The sequence below is a fragment of the Cornus florida genome, unplaced genomic scaffold (genome assembly GCF_030987335.1).
Source record: "Cornus florida cultivar Cherokee Brave unplaced genomic scaffold, ASM3098733v1 CherokeeBrave_3.0.0_Hap2_Chr11, whole genome shotgun sequence".
In the NCBI taxonomy this organism is placed as follows: Eukaryota; Viridiplantae; Streptophyta; class Magnoliopsida; order Cornales; family Cornaceae; genus Cornus; species Cornus florida.
The window spans coordinates 121,964,289-121,989,499 of NW_026775581.1; the positions used below are offsets into that span (position 1 = coordinate 121,964,289).

Sequence of the window (25,211 nt, forward strand, 5' to 3'; positions counted from 1 at the left end):
ATTGATCTAGAATCGAAATAACTATATTACATTTATATTGCATTCTTGATTTTGTTATATTGCATCATACTTGTTTAGTTGATATAATGTGTGTGCTAATCTTGGATTATTATGTTATGTGTTTGATTTATCCGTGTTCTGGTACAAGTTCAAGTATTTTACGAACTTACAAGTGTACAACAAACAATTTAATCCTGATCCAAACCAAAAGCGATAACATTTTTGATGCCACGTTGACATAGAGATTGCTGATTGGGCTGGCTTCTAACATTTTGGTTTCTCCATTGTGAGGTCCACCATTCATTTCTCGCGGGAAAATCTCCTCTCCTCGAACCCATAATTAGGTTCCCAATTCAGAGTTACCTTTTTGTTCCATGGCTTTCCCCAGAGAACCTGTGTTTCCTTTTTCCTCTTCTTGAAAACCCATTTAGCTTTTTTCCTCAAAGTTAATGGGTTCCACCTATGCGATCCATTCTTGGTTAGAGTGAGAAAGTGTTGCATCTTGCATGTTCGTTGTATAGGTCAGAATAGATAGATGTTGCAACGAGCTGCAAGCAATGCATACTCATGGTGGTGGTCAAGCCATGTCAGGACAAAGCAGTCCAAATGGCTCGATCAGACCCTTCAAGGTATTCTTTTGATGAAACCACCACTTGGGTTTTCGTTGATTTGATTTCAAATCACATTCTATACATATAGTATGAATTGTGTATACATTTATGTAGATACTAGAATGTATAGACTATTTTATGTTATATCAATAACTTACGGTTTTTATTTTTTTTGTTGATTTCAATTATCTGTTTGCACCAAGGCTCCGCTTTGAAAGCGAAAAATATAGGGTTCAAGATAAGAGCATTCCGGGAATTCTTTGTCAGGACCTAAAAAATAATAACAGTAATAAATTGATATTGCTCTGGTCTTCTGTCTAAAGCTATTAAATTGAAATTTTCAATATAGAAAATTTTCATTTCTGTGGGATGTCATTGTTGATTCATGAAAGAAAAAAGAATACTTAATTGGCAACATATGGTTTTTTTTTTCTTTCTGAAAAATAAAAAATAAAAAACTTACTATTTTTTTCTGCAACTGTGAAATTATGTTGATCATTAGTGAACATTGAATTTAAATTCATACAAGTTACCACTCACCATGGTTGTCATTAAATATTTTGCCTACAGAGCATGTTCATAACTTGATAACAATCAAAAATCACAATAAATATTTATGTAGAAATTTTTTTAGGAAAAAACAGTTTACAGAGTTATAACTATAATTTGAACCACCAAGAGTGTAGCTCTAGAGATACAGTGACTAGACAATGCATAGGAATATCTTGCTTATTATCTGGAAAACAATTCCCCACTGAAATATTAGTTTTATTTTTTCAATATATATGTACATATAATGTAAGCTTTCAATTTGCCATTTGTGGTGCTCTTAAACATGGCTTAAAATTGAAGAACTTCAGTTCAGACCGAAATTTATAAAAGTTCTGCATAAGTGGCATTTTCTGTTGAACAGCAATTTTGTAGGATTTCCCACTCTTTTTTTTTTTTCAAAAGAAATCTGATTTATTTAATTTCATGTTCTTCATTTTATTCAACCCCTCTTATTAGTTATTCTTCCTATATTTACTTCAGCATATACTAAAAGGGGGAAGTAAAAAAATTAGGTGGATTGTTGGGTCGAGCCCTCCCTCTCCCGGATTTCAGTATCCTGTGTTTTTTATCCATTCACCCTAGTTTATTGAAGTCCACAGTACTTAAAGACTTGAAGTAATTTCCTTGTAACATTTCGTTTATGGGACGCATTGTTCAGAGGTTCGGAACTTAATCACCTTTTTTTTTCTTTGTTTTTTCCTTCTGAGGTGCTAATATGCAATGAGCATGAACCTCGGATAAAATGTTAATTTGATTAAAGTATGAAATCATTTACAGACCTTATAGACAACCCATCTCTATTTTGAAGTTTTCCTGTGATTATGTTTCCATTTCAACCAGAAGCAATAGAAGAAAAAAGATTCAAAGCCTGTGCATCAACCGATTGTGATGTTCATCTGATTCACTAGTATTTACGTGACTTAAAGTTACTTGTTAATCAACTGGTTTGACGTTCATGAGCTCCAGGTGTATATACATAACACATCAAAATCTGACTGCATTTTACGGAATTGCAGATATGGAAGAGAAGGTCCAAAATGTGCTTGGCCTCATTGAAGGGGATGGAGACACCTTTGCCCAGAGGGCAGAAATGTACTATAAGAAAAGGCCAGAACTTATAAACTACGTGGAAGAATCATACAGAATTTTCCGAGCGTTGGCTGAAAGGTATGACCACTTATCAACTGAGTTACAAAATGCCAACACCACCATTGCTTCTGTTTTCCCCGAGAAAGTCCAGTTATCAATGGATGACGAATACGAATGTGGCTCTCTTGGAATTCCAGACAATATTTCACAAGTTTCAACCAATAATATCCCAAAAGTTCCAAAGTTTCCAAATAGAGATCTACAAATGTCAACTCCAAATAAGAAGTCACCAAAAAGAGCAAAATTCAACTTAGTTGCTAAATCTGGTTTGAGCGAATCTGAGGCACTTGAAGAGATTGACAAGCTTCAGAAAGAAACTTTGGCCTTGCAAACTGAGATGGAGTTTGTGAAGAGCTCTTATGAAACTGCACTTGCAAAATACTGGGAAATAGAGAAGCAGGTCTCAGATAAACACGAGAGAGTTTTCAGTTTGCAAGATGAATTTGGTGTGGGAAAGGTTATTGAGGATGATGAGGCTCGGAATTTGATGGCGGAAGCAGCTCTAAAATCATGCCAAGAGACCTTGTCTCAGTTGGAGGAGAAACAAGATAGATCGACCAAGGAAGCAAGAGAAGAAAACGAAAAGATTGAGGATGCTCGTGAGAAACTGAAGTCCTTCAAGCAGAAGTTTTCTCATGATCAAACTGATGAAGAAAATCCCTGTGACAAAGATGAGTCCCCGAAAGTGGTGGAAGAGCAGTCACAACCCATGAACCAAGAAGCACACGGTGTCACAAAAGAGAGACGTGAATTGGAGTTGTTACGGGACAAGATTAAGGAACACTTTGAGGCTGGATCCAAACGTGCGGCACAAGAGAGAGAGGAATTGGAATTATTACAGAACAAGATTAAGGAACATTTTGAGGCAGGCTCCAAAGTATCCGTCACAGTGACAGAATTAGCAGAGAAGATTGATGAGCTTGTCCATAAGATAATCAGCCTAGAAACTGCAATTTTATCTCAGACTGCTCTTATAAACAGATTAAGAACAGATACCAATGATCTTCAAGCACATATAAGGAGCTTAGAAGATGATAAGACCACTCAGATTGATGGCTCGGACAATTTGAGCAACAGGCTAAGGGATATTGAGGCAAAGTTGGACAAACTTCAGGATCTAAACCAGAATATTGAGAACCGAAACAACAACCTCCAATCCCATTTTACTGAAGCTCGTTGTAGTCTTGAGCAATTGACCAACAAACTGCACAGTGCGAAGCCTGATGAAGATCTTGAGATTACAGAGTCATCACAAGGAGAGAGGTCTGAGATTACAGATTTATTACAAGAAGAAGGGTGGTCTCTTAGTGAAATCAAATCACAACAAGATTCAGAAAAACAAAGTATGCCAAGTCCTAGTGATGGTTTTGTGAATACCAGAGATTCAAGAACAGCAGGCGCGCAGAATAATTATGAACAGATTCAAGGAGAAGAGGAAGAAAAAGTTTTGCGGTCCTGGGCAAATGATGCTGCGAGATGGAAGATCCCAGAATCACCAGACCAAGTTGGTAAATATGATTTGTCGCCGACGCCATATACTCTTCCTGACACAAATTTACAGGAAATAGCAACAGCAAACGAAAATGGAATGAACTGGCTACATATGCTTTTGGATGGATTGGAGGATAAAGAGAAAATTCTGTTGAGAGAATATACTATAATTCTCAAGAATTATAAGGTTGTTAAGAAGAAGCTCAGTGAAGCAGAGAAGAAAAATAGGGATAGCCGCTTTGAAATGACAGTGCAGCTTAGAGAACTGAGGAGTGCTGTTGCGAAGAGGGACAAAGAGAATCAATCTTTACGTCAGAAACTGAAACATTTGCTTGCCAGTTCTGATGGAAGTAAGGATTTGGAATATAATGACTTGCCATACTCTGACATGTTAAATGATCAAAGCACTAAACCTGAAGCAACAACTGGGGCTCATGATATTTCAGAGAGTCTACTGATAGAGAAGGAAGAAGAAGATATTAAGTTGATTATGCCTGATGAAACTCAAAACGTCTCCCCTATTGAAGAAAAGCTCCAGATGAACATCGATGCAATCCTAGATGAGAACCTGGACTTCTGGTTGAGATTCAGTACTTCTTTTCAACAGATGCAGAAATTTAAAACCGGTTTCCAAGATTTGCTAGATGAATTATCGAAACTAAAGGAAAAAGTAAAGACAAAGCAAGGGGGAAGTATGACAACAGACCAAAAATCAGATTTCCGGGCAATATACAGGCACCTCAGAGAGATGCATGGTGAAATGACAGTATGGTTAGGACAAAGTGCATTGCTGAAAGATGAACAGTTACGCAGATTCACTGCTTTGTGCTACATTCAAGAAGATATAACAAAGGCTTTAAAAGCTTGTGTGGAGCAAGAAGAAATGAAGTTCACTAGTCATCAAGCTGCAAAGTTCCAAGGTAAGGTTCTGCAGATGAAACAAGAGAATAATAAGGTTAGAGGTGAACTACAAGGAGGCTTGCATCATGTAACTGCACTCCAACATGAAATTGATAAGACCCTAATGAAGCTGAACGAGGAATTTGGGGTTTCTGGATCGATGCATCGTAGGCAATCACAACTCAAGAACTCAACAAGTCGGTCTCGAATCCCTTTACAGGCATTGATATTTGGTACTAAAGCAAAAAAACCCAAGAATTCACTCTTCTCCTGTATGAGTCCTGCAGTTCACAGAAAAGACCATGATACGAGATCATAAAAATTGTGTTCTTTCATTGTATACAGGTTTTTTTCTTTTCTTTTTTTCTTATCCTATATATGGGTAATATCTGGTAGGTGCCAGAGGCTTTCTTCCCTCTTCTTGTGTCAAAACTTTCAGTGCATTCTTTTGTTTTCTGTTTTTGTGGGTTTTTTTTCTTTCAAGTTATTATTATTCTGTTTATGTCTTCCTCTTTCTTTCCTTCTCAGATGGACTTGATGAAGGAAAGGAAAAGAGAATGTAAATAACATCATTTCTCCTAATTTGATCACCGTGGAAAATTTGGTTCGTTGAGGGAGGGAAAGAAAACAAGAGAAAGCATATCAATCATTTCTTATTCTTTTTGTTTTCCCCTGATTCTTGGTCCTCTTTCAGGAACTGTTCGTTTCTAATTTATCTAAGCAGGAGAATATGAGTTATTTTTTCATCATCAATAGCAACATTGTAGTAACATGCATCTAAATGTGAATGGTGGTGGATTGTTAATTCCAAGGGCACAAAAGGACTTGTGTTATGTTTGGAGTAATAAATCGTTGGCTTGAATTTAAAATTGGAGAAAGTTACTTGAAAATTTAAAATTGGAGGAAGTTACTTGAAATATGAGAGAATATGAGTTATTTTTTCTTCATATTCGGAATTTCTGCGACGTCTTATGATCCGAGTCTGAGTAGTTAATTGCTACTCTAGCCATTATTCACCACTACAATTGCAACCGTCTTTTAACTAATATTATTCTAAACAATGCTAATAATATAAAATGGCCACAATGACAGTATATTCCTCCAAGTAGACATTATTTCCAAATATGAGAGAGTTAAAAAATTCACAGAATGTACCATAGCGCATTCTTCAATCTTACCAACAATGTCTTGATCTTCATAAACCCAAAACATTCGTCCCTTTGAAACTTGCGACCAAAATTTTTTTAATGTAAAACACGTTGAAGAGAAGAACAAAATGATGATGAAGAGAAAAAGGCTTATTTCGTATTATATTTTTCAAGTAAAAGCTAGTTGAATTCATGGTGTAGGTATATTACATTGTATCAACTTAAAATATGCATTTTACAATCCCTGTTACAAACTCAGCCACCAAAATTTGTAGGGAGGGTTAGAAGGCTTAACAACATTATACTAGTATAAGTGAAAGCAAACTAAAAAAAGGATATTTCATTTCTCCTTTTTCGGATCTTGGGGGATCGGTAGACCCATTAGCCCTAGTAAATTGGTAGCAGGACCAGGAAGTCCTTGTTGAGAAGAAAAAGAATCAAGAAGACTTTTCACAAGGTTCACATCCACATCCACAGGGCTGAAGTCCTCATCCATGTCCTGCAAGGCATTTGATGTTCCCTGCATTTTTCAAGTTTACACAAATATAATGAGTGAAACATTATAATTAAGATAAGTTTATGAATGATACAAGAAACAGATTACATGATAATGTCTGTTTTGCTATATTAATCAATTATGCATTATAAATTTTCCATTGGCATGGCATCCTAGAGCAGAGTGGTGGCATGAGATTTATTTATCTAAAACAAAAATCTGGATAAATCGCAACTGCATTTTTCCTTTCATTGCTAAGCTCTATCAAGATAAAGGGTGGTGTTTAAAAGAGAGAGAGAATATATATATATATATATATTTCAGTTCTCTAATAATGAATGCAAACATGGAGAACTAACCTCATCTTCCTTCAAAGGCTGTTGTTCCTTTGCACGGACAAAACTTTTGTTGAGACTGGTGTCTTTCAGTTCGTCGTTTAGAGCATCAGAATAAGAATGCATGAAAGTACTTCCAGAAGGCTCCGCAATGTCACTTCCATCTTCAGACTCATCTGCTCATTTAAGTTATTGAGAATCCATAAGTACACAAAAAAGAAACTAATTTTTTTTTAATAACTTGCAATTTTTTTTATTTTTTTAATGAAAAAAGGGTCCAAATCCATGTACTCAATATAAGCTATGAAATGTAATACTCAAAAAATTTAAGGAAAAAAATGTAATACTTCAAAAGCCAAGATTTGGGCATTGCATGCATCTTTTTTGGTAAGCACAGGCATTTATATATTAATATAAAAATATTAAAGAACAGATCTATAATTTGATGTTATCAGGTTTCCAAGTCAAATCCATCAGCATTATATGTCAATGAATTGAGTTCTGCCAAACATTTAAACTATGGGCGTAATATTATCTTTGTGGAACACTTGTCTATATGATTAACATCATAAGCTAAAAGCCAAACAGAATCGAGAGTAGTAGCATGCCAGAAAGCAATCCAGACTGGGACATAAAACTAAAGAACTGTGAGGAATTCAAATTCTAAAAGGTCAATAAGGAAGGATCGCAGTCCAATGTTCCGAATAAGAGAGATGTAATGGAGATATCAAAAGCGATATTTGATCAACCTAAAAAGTCAGAAAAAGAGTACACAGTGAACAGCATTGAAACTGTGTTACAAAAATAATAATAATAATTTTTTACAAAAAAAAAAATTATGCAACAAATATGGGTTATAACTCATAAATAGATCCAAGTTTAGAAATTACCAAAATCCATGTCTGATGAGGATCCTTCTTCCAACTCAACATCCCTACCTGTGTCTTCAGAAACTGGACGCCTCATAACCGATTCCATGTCTTTAATAAAACGGTCCACATCAAAGTCCACATCTTTTAAGTCCCTTCAAGAAAAAATAAAATACAGCATCCATCAACTGTTATATTGAGCACGCGCAATAAATAAATAAAATTAAAATCGAAATAAACATCAACACTTTGAAATAGTTCCACCTACTAAACGAGCATTCAATTACACAGCATTCAAGTATATTATAGTTTTGATCACATACAACAAGGTGCAAATTTGCTAGAATAAAAACTAGTTCATATCATTGATGATCCATGATAATATTTCTTGCAGATTTTAAGTATCTAATTAGTCACAGCAAGGACAACTGTAACAAATTGGAACAACAATTCCCACCAACACTCCATTCATTTCCCTTTTTTATGAATCAGATTGGAAATGCAACCAAAACAGGTCAACCCACCAAAATAATATAAATCCATAATATGTATCCTGCATTCCTGCCCGTCACACCAGCTTGTATCTTTCATCTTTGTCACACATATCCAGGCCATCTCACTTGACACTTCCTGTTTAAACAACGAAAGGAGCCACTCCACTCTACACAAAGTGCTAATCTCGGGTTGAGGGACTCAGTTTAAGATCTGGTTTGGGATGGTTGACCCCCACCAGACCTATTCAGGTAGGAATTCTATTCGACTAAAAGAAGGTGATGATCTAATATGGCAAGAAAATCTCAACAGAATATAGCGGCATCACTTTAGTTCAGTGACATGAGAAACATGTACCAAAAAATTCACACTTTCTCAAGAAAATGTTCTCTAATTGGGACAATGTTAAAAGCTAACACGGAAATTTCTAATTTTAGGCGCGCAATTCATAACATTAAAATAAAAATAGATTGGTGCATAATCTGTACATTGAAAATATTGCCTTTTCAGATAAATATTTCAAAAGATTTTTGTTTATGAGTAAAAACTTAACAGGAGTAGTTATAAGACATCTGTTGCTATGAAAATGCGTACTCTACTCACCAATCACCATAACTATATTAGTTGCCTTTTATGAAATTAAAGAGGTAGAGTAACAAGAGACCTGGTTTTTATTCATCAAAAGATAGAAAAGAAACTTATAAGCCTTCCAGGAAAAATAAATAGTCAATTGACGTCAAATGTATGGTGATAATCAATCGATCTAGATTGCAATATACCCCATTTCTCATAACAGAGTGGTGACAATTCGGGCGATAATAAACAGTTGGCCTGGTCTGCATTGCATCTACTACATGGCAAGGTCATTAGATTGGTTGAGTAATTACACAATAGAATGAATGGATATAGACCAACCTGTTTTCAGGCACCTCTGCTCCCTCATAACTTGACATCTTATGGACAAATGCCTGCATGGATTTTGCTATGTCCCCAAGACCAGAATCATCCAAATTTGTGCAAGACGAGGCACCAGCATCCTGCTGCTCTTTTGACTTCTCTTTCTTTTCATGTTTCAAATTATAAAGTTCCATCTCCTTCTGTCTCTCCTGAAGAGCAGCATTTAATTCATCTTCCCCGTTGTAGAGCCATGAATCATCATCTGAAGGAGGAAGCTCCTGACCCCTAAAATCATCTGCTGAATAGGGGAGAGCAAGAATCTCATCTATGCGTCTCACTGGGGCGCTCATCATTTCACTGCAACAATGGTAACATCAATATTAGTAGCATTATTAGTGATGAAAACAGCGAGGGAAAAAAATAATAATAATAACTAAAGCTTGTAAAGTACTAGTAGTAACAGCAATAATAGCATTGATAACTACCTCAAAAGCTGCACCAGCACTAGATGTAATTGCAACAAAGCAATGCACACACACACTCACCATTATGTGTTAGAGCTCCACTATCAAAGAAAAGTATTGGAAAATACAGAAGGATCAGGCAAAGAATTGTGCCATGGTGTAATGAACAAGGTGGGTATCATTTAGATTGTAAGATGTGTTGTTATACTATATAGAAAAATATTGCATAATCAGAGATGAATGAAACTAGTTACAAAATCCATTAATGATAGAGAAGGTGCCACACATGATATCTTCAATAATACACAACAAGCCATGCTGATGCTTTCCCAGAGCGACAGCCATGAATTTCCAGCGGGATTTACAAATGGACTTTCCCAAACCCCAAACAACCATCAATTCTAAGACAACAACCACCGCCAAGCCTTTTTCCCAATTACTTATTCTATGTTTCCATTCCGCTCTATTTAAGGCCATAGCCTCGGTTAACCCCCACGCTATCATATATTTCTTTACTAACTCTACCCATCAATTCTAAGAGGTAAATTTAAGTATTCTAATCATATCAAATGTAATAGGTATCGAGTTCTAATTCATATGTTACATAAAACAAGTAGATTTTCTATCTGTACAGCATTACTCTCATGTTATTCAAACAAGATTGAATAATAATTTAATACACAAACATAGTTGATTGACACACAAACCTGGCTCGAGAAAACAAAGAACTGTTCTTGTAGTACTCTTCTGCATTCTCCATCAACCGTCGATGCTCTTTTGACCCCGGAAGAAGCCCCTCAAAATAGCCACTATTCTCCAAGCTCTCCCTAAACGACTTCCATGTACTCCCCTTCCCTTCCAACCCCTCTTGCCTCCGCAGCTGATACATCATCTCAAACCCACACGCAATCTTCATCCCCAACTCAGCCTCCATATACACGGTGGTATCGCTCCTTGGCGGCATCGGATAACACTTGGGCGCCTGAAATGTCTGCTGCACCAATTGCGCATACATGGCCTTGGACATCCTAATAGAGACTTGAACAATCTCTTCCCCACTCCCATTGCTCAAAAACCTCTCCATCTTCGCCGCATACTTCATCGAATCAATGTCGCGGTCGTAGAACGCCTCCACGGCCAGCGAAACCAAGGCAGGCTCGTGCTTCAACACCTGCGCTACGGACATGGGAACCCTAACCCTAACCCTATGCATATTCCTCATCGCTCTCTCCGGATAATCCCCAATCCGGTTCTTGATCGCCGACTGAACCAACTCAGACGCTCTGGATTCATCTCCAGAGTTTGCCAAATACGACAGTGAGTCCAACAAAGTCGGCGTGGAAGGGAACCGACCTCTCCCGACGATGTGAAGCTCGCCGAGGCGAATGAAGACGCGATTGGTGCTGGTGTCGGGGTTGAGCCAGCGGGGGATGTGAAAGGCGGTCTCGATGAGGATGAACTCGCCGTCGGTGTCCCATACGCGAATCGAAAGGTCACGAAAGCGATTGGAGATTTGGAAAAGCAGGAAGACGACGAACCACTCGTCTTCAAGATTGTCACCAAAGCGGAGGTGGCCGTGGAGATGAGGAATGTGGTGGTGGGGGGTGGCGGTGGTGGTGGAAGAGAGAGAAAGATTGAAGGGTTGGTGTTGCCATATGTAGTGAGTGGTGAGAGGAGAGATAAAGTGGAGAATCTGAAGGTGGAGGGATTGGAGTTGTGAGTAGAGCTGAGGGGTTGGGGTTTGAGAGGAGGAAGAAGGAATAGCGAAGTCGGGGAAGATGGCGTAGAAAACGGTGTCGTCAGGGAGTCTGGAATTGTTGTGAGAGAAAATGGAGGAGAAAGAAGAATCAGGGTCTGTAGTTGTCTCCATAACTGCTACTGAGTTTTCTTGAAGGTAGTAACGGCTAGGGCTTTTTAAGAAAAGGTTCACCGCCTACCCGATACCGTGAGCCACACCAGGAAATTTCTCGGCTCACCGCTACTTCGTCAGTGTTTATAATATAGTGAGAAAAAAAAATAATAATAAATAAATAAATTTGAAAAATACGCCCATCTCTCATGCAAAATGCCATTTTTACCTGTCAAATTTATATTTTAAGAGGAGTTACAATGTCAAAATACTATATTGTAGCAATTTTACTCTAATAATACATTTCATCTAAAATGCTATTTTTTGACATAACAACCATTATTTTTCAACTACCATTTCCAACTACAATTTTCAACAACCATTTTTTTTTTTTTTTTTAGTGTTTGTGCCATATATATACACACACACACATATATACACAATACTGACATATATATATATACATATATATATATATACACACAAGCACAACTGGCATATATATATATATATACAAGTGCAACACCAAATTGGCAGCCTATGAGAGAAAGAAGAGAGAAGGAAGAGAGCAATAGCAGATTTGGCAATAACTATATGTTGTGTTATATTTGGCACAATATTTGACAAAGTTATATTTTAGCATGTTATATTTTGAAAATAGCAGCCCATTGGAGTTGTTCTTATCACCACAAATAATCCGCTAATCTGATTCGAATTGGTTTGATTCGTGCGGATTGGATTGGATTGTTACACCCACGGATTAGTGGCGGATTAAAAAAAATTAAATCAGTAGTTCACGGATCGAATCACGGATTAGACTGTTAAAAATCCGATCCGTGAGTTTGTTTCGATCCGTAAAATTTATATATATATATTTAAATAATATATTAGTTAATTTAATTACTTAATGATAATTTAATGGACTATGACGTATTAGTTAATAATTATTTAAATATAAGAATTAATATTAATAAATTAAAATTTTATTTATTGGGTTATGGCTAAAAAATAAATAAATAATATTAATTATAAAAATAATAATAAATAATTTAGATAAAATTCAATTCGTGAATCTAATTCAATCCGTGAGATAACGGATCGGTAGCGGATTAAAATTTGTCTAATTTATTAGGAACGAATCAAATTAAGATTGATACCTAATCCAATCTGATTCGTGATCACTCGTACTTATTAATGTCAGGACAATTTGACCTTATATAGCAGTACAAAGATAATATTTTGACAGGCGTTACAGTGTCAAAATACATTTTAGCAATTCTGCTCTAATGATGCATTTCATGCAAAATGCTATTTTTTGATACAACCACCATTTTTTTTAATTACCATTCCCATGATTCATATTTGTATCAATAATATAAATATTAGGCACATTTCAATTCAAGTTGTAGATATAAGAAGGAAACTAAAATTAAACCTAATTAAAAAGAAACAAAAATCTAAAATATCTGGTCAAAAAATGACCAATATATATATATATATATATATGTATGTATAAATTTATATATTTGATTATATTGTTATATAATTTTTTTATATATATATTTTTTCTTTTCAAAAATTCATATATTATTATATATGTGTGTGTGGGGGGGGTTATATATATGTGGGGTGGTGTTACAGAGCTGCTTAAAAAAATTTAACAGTTTTTATATTTGAGAGAAATTTTTAAATTTTGAAAAGTCAAATGAAAGGTCATTGGAATAGTTTTTTTTATCCATCTCAAATTATGAGTTTGAGAATTCAAAATGAAAGAGCATTAAAGATGCTCTAAAGACTGTAATTTGACAAAGACCAACCATGTTTTGGTTGATTTGACAGGTGAACTAACATAATGAAATGGGAGCATATGTTAGAATTTTATTATAATATATTAATATACTTTTTGTGAGTGATTGAGTTAGTGTACTTACTTGTTAAATAAGTCAGAATTATTTAATATTTTTTTTAATAATAATATTTTTGATATAATTGTTAAACTGTTATTCAAACTTCACTGTCTAGTCAAGAATCTTAATGTAAATTTTTTTATTTCAACGTTTGATTTAGCAAAATTAAAGGAATATATATATGTATAAAGGCATATTTGACAAACTACAACCAAAATATATTGGTTTGCCTTTGTTTAGGATTTTCAGTACATCACAAAACTTTTTATTTATTTATTTATTTTCGACGACGAAAGATTAAGCTAGTATAAATAAACATAAGACAATACATGGTGAACCTTTGGACAAAATAAGTCAGAAAATTGGCATCCCAGCCCAAATACAAACATAAACAAAGGATAAGTCCAACCCAACAAACAAATACCCAAAACTGATTAACTAATTGTGGCAAGAGCACCAGCCTCAATTCACCATTGGAAATGCAATAATTTAGGAATCACACTAGCCTAAACTTTGAAGATGACCTCCATTTACTCTGCCATGGAGGCATAGCTTCAATTTCTGTTATGAAATCAATGTTGGACCACTTGGGTTCAATGTCTGGGATTGACATCAACTTAACCAAAAGCTCAATTTTCTTATATGATGTTGAACAATATAAATAGAATGCCATAATTAGCACACTTGGAATTGGGATAGGCAGTCTTCGAATTAGACAACTTGGGGTGCCTTTGATCACCAGCAACCTCAAGTCATCTGATTACAGGCTTCTAATTGAGAAAATTACTCACCGGATATCTCACTGGTCAACTAGGCCCTTCTCGTATGCCGGCAGATTTCAACTCATCAAGGTTGTACTGGTTTCTACACAATTGTATTGGTCCAACATCTTTATCCTACCCCAAAAGTGTTATAAATTAGCTTAATAAGGTGTTTAGATAATTCTCATGGTCTGGTGCATAAATGAAATCATTAGGAGCAAAGGTGGCTTTGTATGCTGTGTGTAAACCCAAAGAAAAAGTAGGGCAGAGTGGCGTGGAAAATTTTCTTCTTTTGAAAATTTTCTTTTTTTGATAAGTGTTTGGGGAGAAATGTGCAATCAATCCCTTTATTTATTTTTATTTTTACTTTTTTGTCTCCTCCATTTGTATGACTCCATTTTTCTTTGAGCACTGCTATTTTCCTCGACCAAAAAAAAAAAAAAAAAAAAAAATCCTACTTTGTACCGAGTCTATTTGGCGCCTATATTCGTTTCTTGCTAGTTAGATAAATAGGTAAATTGTGTTAGAGTTTTATAAAAACTCTTTTAAAACTTTTTTTTTATATCAATTCATAAATATTTTTTTATATTAATAATACTCGTATAATTAGGTTTTCTTTTATTAAAAAAAGTCATAATAAATAGATAGATAGGTAATTTGTGTTAGAGTTTTATACAAACTCTTTAAATATATCTTTGTCTAATATGATCTATTTTTATTGAAAAAAAAATAGGTAATTTGTGTTTGAGTTTTATAAAAATTATTTTATTTTCTTTAAATACATCTTTGTCTAATTAGATTTTTTTTTTAATTAAAAAATTATGATAAAAGGTAATTTGTGGTAGAATTTTAGAAAAATTATTTTATTTTATATATCATTTAATAAATTTTTTTATACTAAAAATTCTTGTCTAATTAGATTTTCTTTTATTCGTCTCCTCTGGTTTCTCTCTTCGTTCTTTTCTGTGTTCATCGTGTCATGCTTGTTCCTCCTCTGCTTCTGTGCTATATTCATTTCTTGATTGAGAAGTTGCCTCAAGCTTAGTAGTTGTAGTTTCCTTTTTGAGTCGTCTTGCTGCCTCACGCAACAGACCAAAAGGAAAGCTTGATCACAACGCAGGTCTATTTGTATTAGCGACAGAGTGCCACACAGAGGGTGTAAACAGTTGTAAAATTTGTCAAAGAAACAACTATATCATGAGGTATGGATTCTAGTTTACATAATATGTTTTTTTTTTTTTGTATGGATCGTTCTTTTTCATATATATATATTTTCATGTTGAAACAAGATGGGTTTTCTCTCTGTATTTCCTTTCTCTTCTGATTTTTTTAAGAGATATTTGAGCAGTAACATTGAAAGATGAGTTTGCTCTCTATATTTCCTTTCTCTTCTAAATTTTTTATTTTTTTAAGAAATATATGTGCAATAAAATTCAAAGATGGGTTTGCTTTCTGTATTTTCCTTTTATTATGATTTTTTAAAAGAGATATATAAGAAGTAAAATGATTTTGAAACCCAGAAATTGGACACTAGTTGATATTTGGAGCAATATTTTATTTTATTCTTTTAATGGATGGTTCTTTTCCTAATGAAAAAAATCTTGAGCCTAAGATTACTAATGAAGGTATGTTTTGGATCTAGTTAAGGCAAAGTACGCAATTGATCAACATATTGAAGGTATACAAAGTTATTTATTTTTATTTTGTTTATTGAAGGTATACAAAGTTATTTACTTTTATTTTGTTTGCAGGTTCTCTTTGGGATGGATACCAGCACAACAACATTGATACATTGGGGCCGGAGAAGTAGATGATTCTTTTGTTGTAATCTACCTCTCAGATTATTGGTCTTCTAAATTCAGTTGTTGCCAACAGTTCTGAGTTGCTTCGGGTGACTCTTACTATGCTGCCTTTTGATATGTTGCATCTGTTGACTCTTGTAGTGTGAAAGCCTTTGGTGTTTGCGTTCGGGTGACATTCTGTTTTTCATTTGTTTGCTCAAGGGAATGCCCTTGTTGTCCATGTACTATATTGTTTACATTTATGAATATTTTCTTTTCGTTTCTTTGGGGGTCTAGATACATGAGTTAAAAAATTGTTGTGAGAGCAACTTATATCTTATGCTATTATAATGTACATCTGGATGGTGTTTAAATGATATCAATTTTTTGTTTACTTAAGGTGTTGATCATCTGTTTTTTGAATGTTTAAGTGCCGCTTATTAATGAAAGTATTCTAGGAAGTGATGATAATGATTGTCTTCTTCTTTTTTTTTTTTTCTTTTTCTTTTTTTTTTGTGTTCTGATCTTTGTCAACAGAACGTTGGTAGTGAACGGTATATTTAGGTTCAATGACATCTTACTTGAGAAAATAAAATTGTGAATAATACACCAGAGACTAGTTTGCATTACATACTAGAAGTGGAATGTGCTATAGACCAATGTCTAAGCTCTTTTGGTTCAAATATATATATATCCAATGAATCTTTCCATTTACCATAACGTTTTGTCACATAAAACCAATCTAAGTACCATTGCTATAAAATAAGAAAAAAAATTGAAGCATATCTAGCTACTCAATTTGGAGTATGGTTCTTGATCTGATTCCCTTAACAATGTGATAGGCCAACAATTAGTGTAGAGTTCAAAATTCCTCCAATTTGATGACTTCTCCTTGCTGACTAGTCTCCATTAACACGATCCTTTCACCTTTCAAGATTACAAATCCAAAAGATAGCACCATTGAAACCAAGTACCCAGCCATAGGTCTGTAACTAATACAAATATGCCATTACTACAAACATTAATATTTATTAGATTCAAGCATCAGAATAAAAAAAAAAAAAAAAAAATCCCAACAAACAATTAAACCATGTAATGAAATGGCTCAATAAGCAACCTAGTTTAGTAAATATTTGAACCAACAACATAAGTCTAACCAAAATGGTCAAGACACAGATTCTTCGGTTGACCTATGATGTCAAAACACAAAATTAAGGTTGTCAGAGTAGCACTTGATAATGCATAATTAACTTATAATCTAAATAGAGTAACACAAGGAATACACATAATATTTTGAAGATTCGAAGGTAATTACTGTTGTGCTTCATACCTGGGTAAAATGTTTGTTATGGTGCTTAATTATGTCGAGTATTAAACTGTAACTTAACTAAAACTTATCAAAGAAATAGGAAAATAAGAATCTGATCTCAAAAGTTAAAAAATCAAGAAGTGAGCAAAACTCAGAATTCATACTAGTAATAACCTGTTCCTTACAGAAAAATAATTTGACTAATAAAAATATGATCTCAAGAGTTAAAAAATTACACACAAACAAATAATATGAAGTTAAGAAAAGAAGACACTTTGACTCCATCTCCATTTTTTCAGTCATTGAAATTGAGGAAAAAAAAAACTCAATGGCTAACAAATATTGTTAAATGTTATATTAGAAGTTATGTGATATTAAATGAGAAAGATTTCATAAGTGTTATTTGTGTTGTAAAACGCTGTCATAGCATTGCATGTCCCTTTGTACAAATAAAAAATTCTTCCCGCTTGGAGTTGAGAAATGCATTAGGAAAAGAAAAATCTTATTGCACTGATCATCAACACTAGTCCTTCGAATGTCAGGTTTTTGGAATAGATATTTTCCACACTACTTGTACTAAAATCCAATATATTTTCATCATTCCTCTTGAATAATTCTCGGTAGTTTATAGGTTCCTAAACAATATTACATAATTCAAATAGTCATAAATGAGAGCTCAGATGTGGTAGAAAAACAAACCTGAATTGCCTTGTAATTATAGGCCAAAAACGGTGCTCTCTCTGTGGAGCAGACAACATCCTTCCAAAACTCTAAGTGCTAGCGCACTTTCAACTTCAGTTTTTTTTTTTTTTTTTTTTTTTCATTGGTCTATGTGATCCAAATTTGCACTCTTTGATCCTCTAACTCTTTTAATGAATGTTGAAAGAGAACTGGCCACTGTTACATATCAAAGTAACAAAACATTAAGCCCATATACAGTCTAAGACCACACAAATACAATTTCGAAATGCTGAAAAATACATGTTATTATAGCAACAAGCTTCAACAACAAAAACCATTAAATTAACAATTCATATATTATAATTTACTTAAAATATGAGAAGTTGAAGATACCGTGATCTGAATTCAGAATTTATATTCCTTTACTATAAATTTTAATAGTTTGAATCATATAGTGTTCTTTACTAGGCAATTGAATAGAACACCAGTAGTAAACTGAGCCTAATAAAAATATCTTCTTTGATTGACTCAATTAGAACCCATACGATAAGGAAGAAAAAATCCCCATCCCTAATTTTTTCTTTACTTTTCCTCCCTCCATCTCTCATAAACCAAACAAACTAATACATCCACAATAAATTCTCACACAACGTGACTTAAAAAGATCACACGCACACATACAAACACATATATTGATTGATTATGCTTTCTGGAAGATTTAGAGTAGAGGTGAGAGGAAGATAATGAACAACAGTGTACGTTAGAGGTAAGCAATGAATTGACGGTGACCCGACGACAAATCAGGGAGACAACGATGAGGGAGAGAAAAGGAGTTTATGAGTCTAACAACTATGAGAAAGAATAATGGATTAACAGTGACCCGCGACGAATGGGAGAGACAGCGATGAGGAAGAGATAGGGCAATTGCGATAAAATTTGGGATGGGGAGAGGACAATGAGAAAGACAAAGGGAGAATAGGAGTCTGCCCACGTAAGTTTTTCATGTAGGTCGGTTGTAAGTCGGGTCATAAACTGTCGTCAAAATATCATTTCTCTTTTTCTTTTCCTTTTACTATTTTCTTTTCATTCCAGTCCCTCGAGCCAAACAAACCCTTACAAGAAAAATAATCAATCCAACGGTGTGCATCGATACCCAAAACCAGAGCAATTGTTCCTTTCTTTTTCTAACCCTGAGAAAATCCCTCCATCATCCAAACATGTGCTACGGTCAATCGCAACGATTGCTTTCGAAAGATGAACTGAACCCTTCTCGGCCTCGACCACCGGCGAACGAGAACGCTGTGGTCGAAGATCTCAGAGGCCGTTTGGCCGAGACCGAGGCACGGCTCGAGCGAGCTAGGGCTCGGGAGGCCGATCTCAGCCGCCGGCTCGAGGAGATGAAGCGATTCGTCTCCGTCATGGAGATCCTCGAGACCTACCTTAAGCGACGCCTTCTTGAACAACAAGAACACGTGTCTCGTCTCTTCTCTCCGATACACCAAAGCAAATAACACAGAGAAAAAAACCCCTCCTTTTCTTTGTTCAAATTCCACAGATTCTTGTGAGTTATGTCCATGTATCCTTTCTTTGTTCTTTATGAAAAGAAAAATTGAATTTCGTTTTGATATGTGTTGTTCTGTAGTTTTATGTTTGTTATATTTATTGTGTTTGACACATAATGATTAATGTCAATGTTAAGGAATCTGATTTTTAATTTTTATGGTTCTTGGTTGGTGCTGACTGCTGATTGTCAGTGTAAACTGTTCAGTTTTGCATGAAATTCATGTTTTTTAGTAATTCTTGGTTGTCCAAAATCTGTAAATAGTTTAGCTCAATCAATGGAATGAAATCTAGTTTTTTCTTTAGGTGTGATCTACGAAAATCGGAACTTAGTGTTCAGGAAGGTATGAGTTTTGTTTAGTGGTTAATTCAATGGGCGGATTGAATTATATAGTGGCACCTTTTCTTACTTGGGTTTTGTTGGATGAACTTGCTGCATTGGTTCTGCAAGCTGTTGGTTGATGTTGCCATTAAGGTACAAATTGGAAGATGTTAAGAAGGTATGTGAGAGGCCTATAGAAAAAGTGGGGATTTTGTAAGAGTAGTGGATTATGGATATTGGAAGTAAATACAACGAGCAGTTAATTATGTGGCAGTGCTTGTAAACAGAGTTGCTTGTTTTAGTTTAAAAGATAGCATGAATCAGGATCCTGTTTTTCGCTTTTCATAATTCATATACAGACATATTCTATGGAAAGTAAACATTACCACATTAAAATGTCATTTTTTTCCTACCTTCTTTTTGTTCAAATTTGAAGTTAGTCCTTTCTTTTTGAATTATTACTTGCAATTAAGGTACTAGGGGGTTTCTTCTTATAATAATTGTGTGCTGCTGTTGATGGTGATAATGATGAAGGAAATGGCTGCAGTGCTGGTATTAATGAATGTGATACATCTATGTTGAGTTGTCAGTTTTAAGTAAGGTTCTATGGATTGTTGCAATCGATTATGTTAGATATCTAAAGAGGAGAAGAGAGCACTGACAATTGGTGCATCTGTTAAATTGGGCTATGAATAAAGCAATAATTCAGGAAGGCAAAAGTTGAAATAGAAAAACTTCAGACATGAACATGTTATTTCGGATGGATGGATAAAGGTAGTATTAGTTTCATTCAATTTTGTGATATGCAAAATCATATACAAGTTGGGTGATAGGCTTATCCTAATTGCTTAGTTCATAAAGAGTATGTTTTGTTTTGCATTTGAGAAAAAATGGAATGGGAAAGACCTTTGATTAGGTTTGGCTACTCGTTGATGGAACTTGTAATAGCTTTTTAATTAATCAAAAAACAGTATCAGTTAGGAGAAACTGATAAAGGGATGACCAGACCACACTCGATTTATTGTGCTTGAAATAGTGTAAATGTTAGAGGCCATATACTTGAATAATAATGCTAGGATTGTAGCAGGTGAACTTGCTAGAATGGGGAGGAAATAAGAAATCTTATAGACTGATGGCAGATTGCTAAGGTACCAATTTTTTTTTTTTATGGTGATACTGAATTTATCCATGTCTGGGAGACTTTCCTCTGCTGAGCTTGATCAGCATCGTGAGATGGGGTTGGATTGCTCTTTTTTTGTTGGGATAGCAATCATAGCATACTAGATTCGCCATATCTTTACTTCTATTGTCTAGAGTTTGTGGCCAAAATTATCGTAGTACAGTGCTAAGGTGCTATTGCGGCATCTAAAAGAGTAGAGCAGGGTCAAAGGTTTAATTTCTTATCATTGTCAATCTCAAATATTATAAAAAATTACAATAGCAATATGAGCCTTAGGGCTAGCAAGGGTTGACACTTTTTAATGTAGAATGGTGTATGATTGAACTAGGTTACATGGAGTTAATACATTACATAATTTACTTCGCACCAAGGCTTTTGATCAGGTGATAAAGGACTAAAGGAGTTAGGATTGGGGTAAGTTTGGGTTTCAGTCCTACCTACCAAATGAATGGAAAAATAAAAAATAAGATGTTTTTTGAGTTACTTGAATTTATTTGGAAAAATTACTTATTGAAAAAAGAAAAGCAAGTCAATTACCAAGCATTGTAGTCTAGTGGTACTTCCTCACCTTCCAAGGTAGAAGGTTTAGGGTTCAAGTCCCCTTGGGGGCAAAGTGGGTGTGTGAGTGTCTTACTTGCTAAGGTGGGAAAAAAGGAAAAGAAAGTCAATTTAACTTTGGACTTCTTTTTCAATCCAAAGTGAACGTGACACCTCATGATAGGCTTGAGGCTCAGTGCAGTTGAATTTTGTATTGTATTCAATAGTTAGAAATCTAGGTCAGCTGCTTCTGGTAGGGAACTCCTCTTATTGTGATCTGTCTCTTGTTCATCTGAACAACCAGCGAGAGATTCATATTGCTGGTTGGCAGTTGCCAGCCAGAAGTAATTCTGATGGTTATTATTATTATTAATTTTTTTTTATTTTTTATTTTTATAATGAAAATAAGAAAGAGAAAGAAGTTGACAACTTGTTTAAACCTGAATTAATTGTGGATTTGGAGTATTTCATCAAACAGGCACAAAAAGTTTGAACTCAATCCCAAATGTCAAGAATTAATTTGATCTTGAGATATGAGAGGTGTGCTCTCCTAGGTATGCTGAAATGTAGAGCAAATAGGCTCCTGACTATTGCTTTCTGTAATTTGGCTTGAGCACTATAACTTTTCGTTTGCTCTGGGATATGGTACTGAAGTTATGGTTGAGGTCTCAGTTGCCAATGTGACTCCAGACCAGCTGCTGCCGGGGGTCTTTTGAGGGATAATGGTGATAAATTGGCTTCTCTTGTTTGTAATTGGGTGTTTCTTCCACACCATGGCAGAGTTGTGGGGACGTAGGAAAGGCCCCGCGCTTGCTTGGTAGATGAGAATCCCCAATATTGTTGTTGAATCAAAATCCTAATTGGCAATATCTCCCATTACTGAGGCTGATCCTTTCCCAGGGTTCCTCACACGGGGTGGATGACATTGTAGAGCTGTCTCATCGGGCCCTTCAAGATTCAAACTACAGCTCCCCATGGGAGAACATAATGATATGTTCGATTTGCGAGATGGAAAAAAACTTTTCCAATAAAGGACGTGCCCTGATTTCTAGTGTGTGTATCCCTGAAGAAGTTCCACCAGGAGTCTTTCAATTCTTGGAGGAAGCTGTGACTGGTACATCCCGTCATCTGTTCCAAGATCTCTCGCTTCCCGTTTCATCTTGAGGAAAAGGAAAAAAAATAATGAGCAGGTTTGATATAGATTGTCATCCTAAGACAATTTAGATAAAGTGCTGTCACATTAGGATGGGGAATGGGAACTGGGTAGTCTGGTGGTAATTTGCCTGGTAACTCTCTTAGTTTTGGGTAACAATCTTGTCACCAATTTGGTAACAAATGGAGGTTATTGTTTCTGAGTTTTAAAACTTCATGTCCTAAGATGTACTATTAGATATACATATTATAGATAGTGTGTGTGTGTATATATGTATGTCTAACAAGCTTGTTTTATAATAGATCTAGTAAGGAAACAAATTGCAGCTATGGGGTCCCTAAAATAATTCATACCTTTTCCTTGGCCTGTGTTTGGCAAAAGAGTTTTTCAGCTAGCTGCCTAACATGTGTTTCTAGTCAATTAGGAAACTAAGGAAGAGAAATTTGGGTCTTTTATTGATACTTTGATGGAGTATTTAGGGCCTTGTTTGGTGTGGGTGAATGGAATCAACTCAGAGGGAATGGAATGCTTTTCTTTCCAGTCTTGTGTTTGGTGTGGGCTATTAAAGGTGAAATCATCATTCTCCACTATTTTCGGAGAATGGTCATTCCACCAAAATCATTCATTCTCTTTACCAATGAAATGGGCATTCCATTCCCAAATGGAATATGATTAAAAAAATTATGACCAAAAAACCTGTTTATCATCTCTTTTCTAAACCCATCTCTGATCTCTTCCAACCCATCGGCGCCTTCCAACCCATCGACTTCGAAGTTCCTTCCATAGCCTAGAACCACGGCGACGACAAAGGTGGCCGAAGTAGAGGAAGCTATCGGACAATCCAGAAATACCGTTGAGATCAGAGACCTTGGAAGTCTGGATCGCACCTTCAACTCCTCCAACCGTCTTGCTCCGCCGCCATCATCATCTCCTTTCTCAACGGTGGAACATACAAGACCTCAACCCAATCCAACCCAGCCGCCTCTCTCGTCTCCAAGCGTTGGTTTCACCTTTTTCGTCTACCTCCGCTGTCTCACTACCCCTTATCTCACCCCTGTCATCGGAGATGCCTCCTCTTTGTTCGATCACGTTCTTCTCAACATGGCGTCTTATTGCCTTAATCTTGCCCCAATTTCATTTCTTACTTTAATTTTTTTGTTAAATTTATTATTATTATTATTATTATTATTATTATTATTTTTTAAAGTTAAATTTCTTTATTCATGATAAAGGGTAATTGAGAAATCAATGTCAATTAACTCCAGTACAGCTTTTAAATTAGTTCAATCAAACACATGAATGAGAATCATCATTCCATATTTATAGCATTTCATGTTTGCAACCAAATAATTCTCACACTCTAATTCATTCTTGCACACCAAATTAGTCCTTAATGTACAACTGGAAATGCAAAGGTTTCTTTAAAAAAATATATATATATATTGAGAGATTTTAGAAAAACCATGGGTGTGTGTATAAAAAGAGAAGATGTTCCTAAAAGGAGCAGGGAAGGATGGGAGGTTAACCATCAAACAACTTGAAAGCAAAAGCAGGTATCTTCCTTTGATTAAACCGGAAAAGAATTTGATACATCTCAATTTCCAAATCCTGTGTTTGGTTAAAGAAATAGAGTAGAATTTTCAACCCATCATATCTGCAATTGCTGTCATCAACTCCAACCCGGGGTTGATGTTACGGGAACGCAGCCGCCACACTGCTCTGCCGACAAGAGGTTAAAGCCACCATTGCATCCATCGCCATCTCTACTGCCACCTAAAACCTCACTAATAGGTTAAATTTCACCTACAACTCTTTAAGTTTGTTAATATTTCACGAAGTCCTCTAAATTTTATAATCTCACTTACATTTAAGGAGATTTTGAATTATGTAACAAATTTTGTGAACACTTAAAGGATGTCATCAACTGGCACTTGAGGAGACAAATTAAAAATTGATAAAAAAATTTTCCCTGCGAACATCTGAATTACTAAGTTGAATAGTAGCAAGTAATGACTACTACTAAGATAAATAGAATTATAAAAGTATAAGAAGCTGTTTAAAATATTAGTAAGTACAAGTATAGGACTGTATTTAAAATATTGACAAACTAGAAGGAGGTAACAAATCAAATGTATTACCATCACTAATGTCACTTCGCAAATTGAATCGATCGTTTACCCCGTTATCAGTGTGTCTCCCTAATCCATCCATACTTGACTTCTTTGAAGGAGCATTGTCCTACAACTTTATTATCTTATAAGTCCATGTGGGAACACCTGAGATCGCCACGTCAACGGGCCATCCTTCCTTCCAAAAAAAGGTGCTGCAAGCCTGCAACGAAGTTGTCAAACAAAAATGAAAAAGAAAAATTTAACACCCTGGAACTCGAGTAAAAATAAAGTCTTAATCTCCTTAAACCAACCGTCTAACCTAAACTGTTGTGCACAAAATAAGTAAACACAAGAATTTTTTTTCTAAAGCTAACAAAAGGTTTCCAGTATTTTACTCAATTTAAAGCTAAAAGGTCAAAATCTATGTGCCAGAAAAGCAAAAATTTGCAAATTTCTTTTCACTAATCAATATTTTCAGGGCCACTTTAATTCTGTTCTTCCATTTCTTAATCATTGTAATAACATGCCTCGCCCGAGTTCAACTTCAAACTCACTGAGTTCCTGGTTCTATCATCAAGAAGGAGAATCTTGAAAGCTAAGGAAGTTCCTGACGCTGACATGACTCATCACCGCCTCTCTCTCTCTCTCTCTCTCTC

The 25,211-nt window shown here is 35.2% G+C and overlaps 3 protein-coding genes across 3 annotated transcripts; 2 read left to right on the plus strand and 1 right to left on the minus strand.

Moving 5' to 3' along the window:
* Nucleotides 1-400: 400 nt before the first annotated feature.
* LOC132283846 (kinase-interacting protein 1-like) lies at nt 401-5,293 on the plus strand. Its single transcript, XM_059785874.1, has 2 exons — nt 401-629; nt 2,180-5,293. The coding sequence occupies exons 1-2, from the start codon at nt 536-538 to the stop codon at nt 5,020-5,022; spliced, it is 2,937 nt and encodes a 978-aa protein (XP_059641857.1). The 5' UTR covers nt 401-535; the 3' UTR covers nt 5,023-5,293.
* Nucleotides 5,294-5,986: 693 nt separating this feature from the next.
* LOC132283845 (protein ecdysoneless homolog) lies at nt 5,987-11,390 on the minus strand. The gene is made up of 5 exons (XM_059785873.1): nt 10,112-11,390; nt 8,959-9,297; nt 7,573-7,706; nt 6,707-6,858; nt 5,987-6,371 (listed from the first exon to the last, which is right to left on the minus strand). The coding sequence occupies exons 1-5, from the start codon at nt 11,272-11,274 to the stop codon at nt 6,192-6,194; spliced, it is 1,968 nt and encodes a 655-aa protein (XP_059641856.1). The 5' UTR covers nt 11,275-11,390; the 3' UTR covers nt 5,987-6,191.
* Nucleotides 11,391-18,714: 7,324 nt separating this feature from the next.
* Nucleotides 18,715-19,412, plus strand: LOC132285908 (protein SKIP34). The gene has a single exon (XM_059788140.1). It carries the CDS (start codon nt 18,910-18,912, stop codon nt 19,201-19,203), a length of 294 nt encoding a protein of 97 aa, XP_059644123.1. The 5' UTR covers nt 18,715-18,909; the 3' UTR covers nt 19,204-19,412.
* Nucleotides 19,413-25,211: the final 5,799 nt, after the last annotated feature.

Coding starts and splice junctions, on each gene's coding strand:
- LOC132283845 (XM_059785873.1), bottom strand. CDS start 11,274: ATGGAGACAACTACAGACCCTGATTCTTCTTTCTCCTCCATTTTCTCT. Junction 6,859..7,572: donor CTCATCAGACATGGATTTTG/GTAATTTCTAAA, acceptor TTAAATGAGCAG/ATGAGTCTGAAGATGGAAGT. Junction 6,372..6,706: donor AGCCTTTGAAGGAAGATGAG/GTTAGTTCTCCA, acceptor TGAAAAATGCAG/GGAACATCAAATGCCTTGCA.
- LOC132285908 (XM_059788140.1), top strand. CDS start 18,910: ATGTGCTACGGTCAATCGCAACGATTGCTTTCGAAAGATGAACTGAAC.
- LOC132283846 (XM_059785874.1), top strand. CDS start 536: ATGTTGCAACGAGCTGCAAGCAATGCATACTCATGGTGGTGGTCAAGC. Junction 630..2,179: donor GCTCGATCAGACCCTTCAAG/GTATTCTTTTGA, acceptor ACGGAATTGCAG/ATATGGAAGAGAAGGTCCAA.